Source organism: Trichogramma pretiosum, unplaced genomic scaffold (genome assembly GCF_000599845.2).
Source record: "Trichogramma pretiosum strain Unisexual culture from Peru unplaced genomic scaffold, Tpre_2.0 scaffold28, whole genome shotgun sequence".
Lineage (NCBI taxonomy): Eukaryota > Metazoa > Arthropoda > Insecta > Hymenoptera > Trichogrammatidae > Trichogramma > Trichogramma pretiosum.
Window position 1 is genome coordinate 3,069 of NW_019641710.1, and position 10,262 is coordinate 13,330.

The window sequence follows — 10,262 nt, forward strand, 5'->3', positions numbered from 1 at the left end:
GCACTTTTTATGCACTTTCTATGCATTTTTTCAAAATCGTCAGAATTTGATCAAATTGGACGGAATTTTTTTCGATAATGTATGATGGGTCTTGAATGTGACAGTGGTAGCATTGTTTTTTCGTTTGGGCATGTGAATGCACTTTTATGCATTTTAGATGCATTTTTCCGAAATCGTCAGAATTTGGTCAAATTCCGCGGGAATTTTTCCATAATATGTGGTGGGCCTTAAATATGATAGTGGTTGCATTGTTTTTTCGTTTATGCATGTGAATGCACTTTTAAGCATTTTAGATGCATTTTTTCGAAATCGTCAGAATTTGGTCAAATTTCGCGGTAATTTTTCCGTAATATGTGGTGGGCCTTAAATATGATAGTGGTTGCATTGTTGTTTCGTTTATGCATGAGAATGCAGTTTTAGTTCTGTGCTATGTAAGAAACTCATAAGAGAACGAGAAAAGGAATCGTCTCGCCGCAGTTCGTACTGATTTCGAGCAAATGCAAACAAGACAACCGAACCGATGCCCGTGTGCCTATCTCGAAACGTTTCTGTGTTAACGAGTGTACTGTGTATCTGTATGTGTACGATACGTGTAATTATGCTGAGCAAAGCGAAGTCATTCTTGCATGAACTCCCGTGATTTTGCAAGGGTTTTTTGTAGACACGGTACCATGAGTACTGCTGGATCGATCTTTTTGAAAATTTAGGAAGTTGATAAGGGAAGCTAGACAAAGATCTGATGACATTCATAATCTCGATTGCTCAACCCTTTATGCACTTTTATGCATTTTAAATGCATTTTTTCAAAATTATGGGAATTTGATCAAATTTGATGGGATTTTTTCGATTAATCTGTCGGGGACCTTAAATATGATTGTCGTTGCATTTTTTATTTGTTTGTGCATTAAAATGCACTTTTATGCACGTTATATGCATTTTTTTGAAATTATAAGAATTTGATTAAATTTGACGGAATTTTTTTTGATAATCTGTCGGGGACCTTAAATATGATTGTCGTTGCATTGTTTTTTTCGTTTATGCATTAAAATACAATTTTATGCAGTTTTAATGCAATAATTTGTTAGAATTAGATTAAATCTAATAGGAATTTTTTTATGATCCGTTTGAAAGCTTAACTATGATTCTTGTCGCAAATAAATGCACTTTTATGCAGTTTCAATGAATTTTTTCCTACAATGGCGAGAATTCTGTCAAATTCGACAGGAATTCTTTTATGATCCATTTGGTAGATGAAACATAATTTTCATCGTAATATTTTTTTATGTTTTGCATTAAAATGCAATTTTATGTAATTCGTATGAATTTATTATTATTATTATTATTATTATTATTTTTTTTTATTAATTTTAATCGGTGTTACTTGTGTATCGGTAAGTGCGTTTGTTTATAATTATATCGTGTTTTAGTGAACATTGTACTGATGACAATTATATTATAAATCGTGTTTCAGTTAACGTTGTACTAATGATAATTATACAAGTGGCAACTCGAGTTGTAGAATGCTGAGCAATTTCAATAAACTGAACATTCGTGATGAAACATCACGAAATAATATCATCACTGATGATACAAAAACATTAAATTTTTACAATTACTTTACAAAAACCCTTATTTAATCGCGCGAAGGCGAATCTCAGTTCGTGCAAATTTTAAATAATTAAAAATGCAAATCCAAGTAACCCTAAGTAACTCAATCGAACCCGCTCGTAGTTATGAAATAATTATGCAAGCAAACCAAGTAGCCTTAGTAATCCAGCTTATGCCATATTTAAGAAATCAATGTCGCAAATAAAAGTAACCCCAAGTTACCGAATCAACTCCACACCATGAGCAGTTTGCAAATAGTAATATGCAAACTTTTATAACTCAAGTAACTCAGCTCATGCGGTTTCTACAGTAACTGGTAATTCTAAAGTAACTGGTAATAAATAGTTATTTATTACATAAAATTTTACCGCACGCCAGTGTCCAAAAACGCTTAATGCGCACTAAAAAGTGTGCGCAAACTGACACTTTTCGCCATTTATTACATAAAAATTTGCGCTCAGCATACTGCAACCAGAGTTGCCGCTAGTATATTATATTATCCATAAGCATATCAATAATATAATATAATATTAATTAATTATAATTTAAATATTGTTAATTATATTATTAATTAATAATAATTAACGGAAACAATCCTGAGAATGCGTCTGAATGAAAAATCAAGGAAACAGTCCTGTCAGCAACTAGGTTGTTATATTGAGTTTAAATTTTCGATTTGCTCAGCATTCTGCAACTGGGGTTGCAACTAGTATTATTAATTTTGAGATTTGAGTTTTCCTAGTATGTGTAACATGTAAAGATCTAAGGCTATACTCTGCTTTAGGGGCCTTTTTTGCGCGTTTTTCAACATATATTAGCGGCTCCAAGGCGTAACAAATCTCAAGCTATTATAAAAATTTACAAAAGAGTATTTTACATGTTATGGAAGCTTCTAAAATAGTTTTGGAAAGGAAAGTCCAGATCATACTTGATTTAGTATTTTTTGTTTTTTCTTGGTTATATCTATTGTAGAAGCCTCGAGAGTGCACAGATCATTTTAGCACCCATTTTTTCTGAAAATTTGGACGATTTCTAACAAAAAAACTCCCATACACTTTTTCGTTTGAGTCATTTCACATTAATAGAGCTTAATCAAATAATTGCGATATTTGATAAATTACGGAAAAATGCGAAAAATGCCAACTTTGGAATTATGGAAAAGGGTGATAGATGGCCCCAATCGTTCTATAAATTTTTTTGTAAATTCCTGACATCTCAAACAATGTGTTCATCATATAAGATATAAAAAAAAAATTTGACTGGTTAAGTTAACAGAGAATCGGCCGTATGCAAACCAAGCTTTTGGAAAAGTTCGATTTCTTTCAAACAGTCTTATAATTATGTACTTATTTACATAAATATACATGAAAAGGAAATACTTACAAGATTTGTGTGACTTTTACTTGTGTAATCAAAAGAAGAAACTATCTCATTGAATTCTGCAAGAATTTCATTGTGCCTCGCCATATCTGTTGCAAGAATGCATCTTATAATTCCTTCGCGAATAATTTTATAATTATCTGAATCAAATGATGAAAATATGTTGCATTCCTTTTTTTCCATTAAATAAAATGCTACTGAGCAATGATGATTTTCAAGTGGAGAAATATCATTATAACGTAATGCTAATTCAGTGTGAGCGTTAATTTGATAGATATTGTTGTAACCTGGATGATCAAGATCGTGGCAGATGCATGAAACCATTAAAATCAAAACTTCTAGTTCTCCTAATTTTGATATGAGGTCTACTGCCCATATAATTACATACATCTAAGAATTGAAAAAAAAGAGGTATATTAAATTTTTGAGTAACAAAATATGTGACAATTTTTAAGATTTACTTGAAAAAATTACAAAATATCATCCATTCATTCTATAATACGTGCCAAGAGATGAAAATCAATCTTCCCACAGAGTTTTACTTTATTCAATGTGTCTATTATTTTTTTTCATCTCTATTCGATTAAAAAATGTTTTAATTTGAAAAGATTAAGGGAGCATTTTACAACTTTTCGAAAACTTATCAAAAATTATTGTTTACTTCTAAAACAAGTCTCAACACTCAAACTCTGAGCAGCTTCTGTAAAAAAGCAGCAATAAGTTTGAAAAATTGATTGTCCAGCTCAAGTCAAAAATAGATTCTATACTGAACATGATCATCACGCTTATAATTTAGTTTAATAAAGGTATAAATAAAGGTATAAATAGAGATATAAATAAAGGTATAAATAAAGGTATAAATAAAATAGTCGAAATACTATACGATGAAATTAAATGTTAATCACGTCCGCTGGATAATGACCATTTCGGGGATATCGGATGTTATCTATTTGTTAAATTAATGTTGGATGGAACAGAATGTGTGGAAGTTAACATCTGATAATGCTTAGTTCACTATCGCACGAGACAATAAATAAGAAAGTTAAATAAACGAGTTACGCAGGAAATAGACAAGATTTTGTAAATATGTGTAAGTAACAAGTTTAGGTTATGATAAAGAGTGATAAAAATTGTACAACCATTAGCAATTAGTATCGTTCCTAACCATGAGTAAGATAATTAAGTTATACGTGGGATGGATTTTGAGATATATAAGTAGGGCTCGCGAAAGCCTCTGTGCAATTAGTCTATCATCTTATTCGGTGTGCGGAGATCATGTCACTTTATAGTTTCCGTTATACGGTCTTGTGTTCAATTGTGCCATGAGTTTAAAGCAAAGTGTAATTTGTTATCGAAGCTAGTGCAGACATGCAGGACATGCAGGAGACATGCAGGAGCCAGTCAGGCCAGTTACCGTGTGAGCCACGAATATTTAACGAGTCGAGCCAGCTGAATAAATTTTAATTTTGTGTATGTACGCAGTAATAACTCCTACCAAGTACTCTCATTCAACCTATCATTCCTCAGTCTCACAAGTCAAATTAAAACCAATCAATTATTTATTATAATATACACAATATGCGTCATTCAAGGAAATATTAGCATTTAAGTCTGTATCTGGAACAAAAATAGAGTCGGAAATAATCACCTTACACTTGTCTGACCTACAACTCTTCCTAATAGATGAGGGCATTGATGTTATGTTATTATCAAAAACTCACTTTGCAAACAAAATTTTTTTGGTATAGCAAATAACCAGATACATATAAGAAACTATCCAAAAGACAAAGCTCATGATGGAACGGCAATAACTCCATAGAACTTCACCTACTGAACCGAGTCTCGACTGACTTCTTTCAAGCATCGAACAATGAGATTTCATCGGATACCGGGCCAACAACATTATCGTCAGTTTACTGATCACCCAAATTTATCATAATTGTGACGGTAAACTCCCCGTGTTCACCGTCTGCGCGGGCTTCTCAAGTCCTGGCCGGCTTTGCCGATGAACGACGGGCCAGACAAGCGGATGCTCGTCGCCGATCTGTGTCCAGATAGCTAGAAGGGATTAAATTAGAGCAAGAAATTATCTCGCGGTCGTAGGCATGGCTCTCCTTACCGAGGAGACGCTGACGGGTAGGGAGCGGGGACTCCGTTGACTGCAGCACTGCACCTGAAATAACCACCTGTAAACGAGAGAATCTGCGAGAAAGAGAGAGGAAAATAATATATGAAAGGGTAATCGAATAGATACACAAAGAATTAAAGGTGAAATGATACAAATGCTTTATTGAATCGACTCTGAATTACTCACTCGCTCTGAGCCGAAGCTCGCACACACACATTTACACTTGGTCGCATACGCGAGCTACGTTGCCGTCTGAGAGTCGTCATGGGGCAATATGAAGACAGTACAGCTACTCACGTTACTCCTCGTACACGAGGCTCACGACCACACGGGTAGACACCACACTGCCGGGGTCACACAAAGCCGAGCTGCTCTCCTCGCGTTTCGTCTGTTGGCCACAGACGTGAAAAGGAACGAGCTGGAGTGGTTGTACCGATGTCGTACTCAATGAGGGCTTGGTGCGCCTCGTGAATCGCCGGCACGAACACTTGATTCTCGTGGCCACCAAATTCACCAACACTCGGATACACACCTTTCACCAGATCACTGCAAAATCACACCTCAACACTCAAACTTTACTCTCCACACAAACTTGCTCTCTACACACAATACAAAAGATAGTCGCGGCGGTCGCGTACGATGAGCTCTGCTCAAGATGAAGGTCCAACTACAAGTGTCGTGTCTCGTCTGCTAATTCGCACACGTGAGTTGCTATGATTTTCGGCGTACGTGCCGCGTCTCTCTTGTATACGCGTTGGAGCCGGCGTCGCTACGCGGGCTATACGGACGTAAATATTGCAATGTTAACGTCCGTGTGCGCCACAACGGCCTAGCAAGCCGGGCTCCGTTGTCGCCTCTCGCGCCTCGTGTACTTCTAAAGAACACCACGTGGTCATTTTGAATTTATTTTTAACTCATGGTCAGCTCCTCGCAGCCGTCGCGACGACGTTTGCAGCAGCACAACGTCACATAATAAACTCCCAATTTTTCACATTAAGTAACCATTTTATGGCTGGTGGGGACTACAACCCAAAGCATCTTTGGTAGGGATCGCGGTCAAGTACTCCAAATCAAAGAGGCAAACAGCGATATATTAGACTAATTCTCATTTCCCTAAGTTGTGCCGATCTTCAATTCAGACGTGGATTTTGGTTCTTAGGATGTAAAAACTGAAAAATTTAATCGTTGGGTCCAAAAGATAGTTGCGAGCATGTGCCACAACTTAAAAACCCGAAATAAATTTTCGAAAAAGTGCTTGAAAAAATCTGAAAAAATTTATACATGTTCTTTGACTTATTTTACGACTATTTAGATCTTTATGTTTATTTGTTTAAAGTCTTTTATCTCGAGATAAAAAATTGAAAAGTTTAAAAACACGATGATGAGAAAAAAATAAAAAACATTTTTTTTAAAAATTCAAGTAATAAAAAACCGTTTTTTATATTTTCGATTTTCTGCAAGATCCTCTCTTGACTTGACTCCAGATCACTCGCTAGTGCTTTTTGACTTTAACCTCTAAGCATATGGTAACATTCAAATCTTCCGAAAAACAGACTGGAATATTTTTAATCAGCAAATCGAAAATGAAATAAACGAAACATATCTTGAAAGACCACTGATGATTTAGACGCACCCATAGAAAACTTAACAGATCTCATTATTAAATCTGCAGAAATATCAAATACTAAACGTTTCACAGAACCTGTTTCAAATTGCATAAGAAGGATGTATTTATCAACAAACAGGTCAATAAGTAAAAAAAAAAGAAACTGTACTTTTAGCAAAGCAACAGAATATAGTAAGTTTTTATAAAATTGAAAATTCAATGCTTTTTTTAAGCATTTAGTACGTTGATTTTATGATGTACTTACCATTTGAGCGACGCAAAAGCAATGTCTAAAATTGTGGAATGGAACATCATTGTAACTGTCGTAAACTTTGATTAAAAATGAATGTAATTTTGTAATATTTATCTTGAATTTATTCATTAAACCGAGCTCAGTAAACATTACTTTTAAGAATAAAAGTAGGTCTTGATCTTGCCACTGTCGAGCATCAAATTTAGGCGATTTCAGTCCCTCTCGCAATTTTCGAGATACACTTCGGTTGCTGAAAAAAAAAACAAAAAATAATAATAAATTCATAAAATTGATTTTTCTGTAATAATTTTTTTATTTTTGCTGGAGAAATAAACTCAATGCCTTGAAAGTCATGGAAAGATTATTATTGCAATTGGTATAAACAAGTCAATATGATAATTGAATTTTTTTCCCGATCCGATATCTTAATATTTAACAAAATAATATTTACAATATACTTTAATGCCTTCAGTTCTAAAACTAATTGCACCTCCAGTTGTAGAAAGCTCATCAAATCCAATAAACCAATCGTAATGATACTAAATGTACAAAAGTTTATATTTATAAGAATTTATAAGTTATATTCTTAATACCTTTAATAGAATTTGTAAAGTTCACGATCTTAATATGGCTAATTTTTCAAATAACTAATCAGATTTGTTATTTTCGCATGCAACTTGACCGTATTATTTGTTACGCTTATTATTTTTTAAATGACGCAAAAGTTTTTTATTTACCAAATAACCAAAAAGATTAGTTATTGAACTTAACATAATATTTAAGCATTTTTCAAGAAATAATAAAAGATAATATAAAAAGGCTCAAAAATGAAAGAAGAGGTCTCTGTTGTTTCTCAAATTTTGCAAGGTGCGTTTCGCATTTCCTTTATGTAATTTTCAACATTTGTAATATTCTTTGAAAATACATCCTTGAAATTTCCTTGGAACTTGCGGTGCATGAGCAAACTATATCGCCGCCGCTTATGAGTTAAAACTTACCTAACGAAATACTGTGAGAAAAAAACACATCTCATTGAATGCCATGAAGAAAAACACATCTTATTCAAACACTGTGAAAAAAACACACCTCTTTCAAAAACCCAAGATATTTTCGTCATTGATTCGTTAAATCGTGATTCGATGAGATGAGTTTTTATTTACGGCATTTCGATGAGGTGTGTTTTTTTTCGGACATTTTATAAAAAAGTTTTTTTTTCATAGAGCTTTTTACTCATAAGCAGTGGTGATATATATTAAAATATCAAATTAAATCGCGTGAGTGAGTGTGAATGGCTCAGAGTGCCTGCGAGCCCTCGATAAATCTGTCATTGTGTGATAACTGCTGTAACCATCATCCATAAAATGTCGTAGCTGCACGTCTCATCACACGAGTACTGCGTACTAAGTTAATTGGTCGTGCCCCTTATGAAGATGTTAGGTTGAGTGTGAGGTTTATTTCCCTGGTGTAGGCTGACTCGTCCGTTACTTGACTCCAAATTCCAAAGTCCAACGCTCCATACCTCGTCGGCGCTAGGGCATGTTACTACAAAGGACTCACGTTCGGACAGGTGAGAGAATGGAAAATAAACTCGCGATTAACAACGAGAATGATTAAAGTTTATTCCGCTGGGCTGACCTATTCACTACTGACTACAAACGACTCTCTCTGACTATATCTCACCAATAGCGGACACTCTAAAAACCTGAAAAAGTGTCCTCTATTGAGAAGAATATTGAATTATTAATAATTTTTTTTTCAATTTTTTTGCATCGAAATGATCAAGTCAATATTTATTTTCATTGTTTTAATTTAAAAAATCTGTAATATTTGTTTGGTGACATGTTGTTTCTGTTTGTAAATAACTCGACGAGTCGGACTTGGGTGTTGCGTAAAATCAAATCTCGTACTCGTGATGAGATTCTTAATAATGAATCGAACTTTATTGAAACTAATAAAAAAAATAAGTATGTGCCTACGTCTAGTTGGGCTCCACAGCGGTGAGCCGAGACTAAGACGAGAGCTTGCGAGGGCGACTCTGAGCAGAGGTAATAAATGCTAATTAGCTGTGAGTTCGCTAATAACTGACTTAATATGAACAAAAGCAACGACACGTAAGCCAAAGAAATCGGTAGTCGCCCCACCAAGCTCTCCCCTCACTCTCGCCTCATGTTCTCAACCGTTACACGTGAACACATGTTCTCTTTGTGAATATATCTTCTAACAATGAATCTATTTTTATGCCCGTTTCAACTCCTTCTGCACACCCCGCCTTCAGGAAAAATGTCTCAGAATTTCTGCGTGGTGAAATGCATCTTTTAAGCATATATTTTTTATTTGAGGCTCTTCAACTTCGTTATGGTCAATTAAAGAAATATCGTCATTTTCTTCGCTTACTGCACTCAAAACAATATCACGTATATTGATCGATTCGTCTGCAGTTTTAAAATTTGAATTTACTGTCAAAAAATTTTCTGCTTGTACGTCATGTGGCCGTAAAAGTTCTTTGAATTCTTCTAGCTCTGCGAGCTCAGGTTCAACAAAATAATCATCTGTATCATCATCTTGGCTTATAAACCCACATATAACAGAACAATTACTCACTGTCTCTTTTTTAATATCATTCACAGATGCAATTATCCATTGTATTGCATCTAGAATTGTGATTTTGGCGTTTGCAACTTTATCAGAATCATAATTGGAATCATTATCAATTAATTTTAGGAGATGTTTTAATAATCGACGTCTATAATTGACTTTAAAATTTTTTATGATGCCTTGGTCAAGCGGTTGAGACTCTCGCTAAATCAAATTTTCTAGCTTCATCCTTAATCCATCCATAAACAATGTTTTGACACATCATAAATTTTGGGTACGAAACAACACAAAACTAAGAAAAAGAAAAAAATCATAAACACCAAATTTCAGTTTCAAAACGTAACTTTTCAAACTTAGGGTGAATCTTTACGCTTTTTATCTTGAATCAAAGGTTAAAAGCTCTGCCTTTAAAAAAGTATTACTTTTATTCAAAAAAACCAGTTTGTTTTAGAACAAATATGACAAAATTAAAAAAAACATGAAAAAAAAATTTTTTTCTCGAAAATCCCTCATAACTTTTTAAATACTTAACGTAGAACTAAAAATGATGTGTTGGCTTCTTCCTTACATCAAAACGAATAAAATGAGACATCTACAGTAACGATACGAACTACCGTCATCGAGATATCACTCTGCACAGACATACACACGTACATACACACACACACACACACACACACACACACACACAC

At 34.3% G+C, this 10,262-nt stretch overlaps 1 protein-coding gene across 1 annotated transcript in view; it reads right to left on the reverse strand.

The window, feature by feature from the left end:
• Window positions 1–2,991: 2,991 nt before the first annotated feature.
• LOC106652758 (high affinity cGMP-specific 3',5'-cyclic phosphodiesterase 9A-like) overlaps window positions 2,992–10,262 on the reverse strand; it is a gene marked incomplete at its 3' end in the record, with an annotated part of 19,382 nt that continues 12,111 nt past the window's right edge. The window contains exons 3-4 of the mRNA XM_023463155.1: window positions 6,988–7,225; window positions 2,992–3,378 (exon numbers count right to left, since the gene is read on the reverse strand). Of these exons, the coding sequence (XP_023318923.1) occupies window positions 2,992–3,378; window positions 6,988–7,225 (625 nt within the window). The remainder of the gene's footprint in view (window positions 3,379–6,987; window positions 7,226–10,262) is intronic.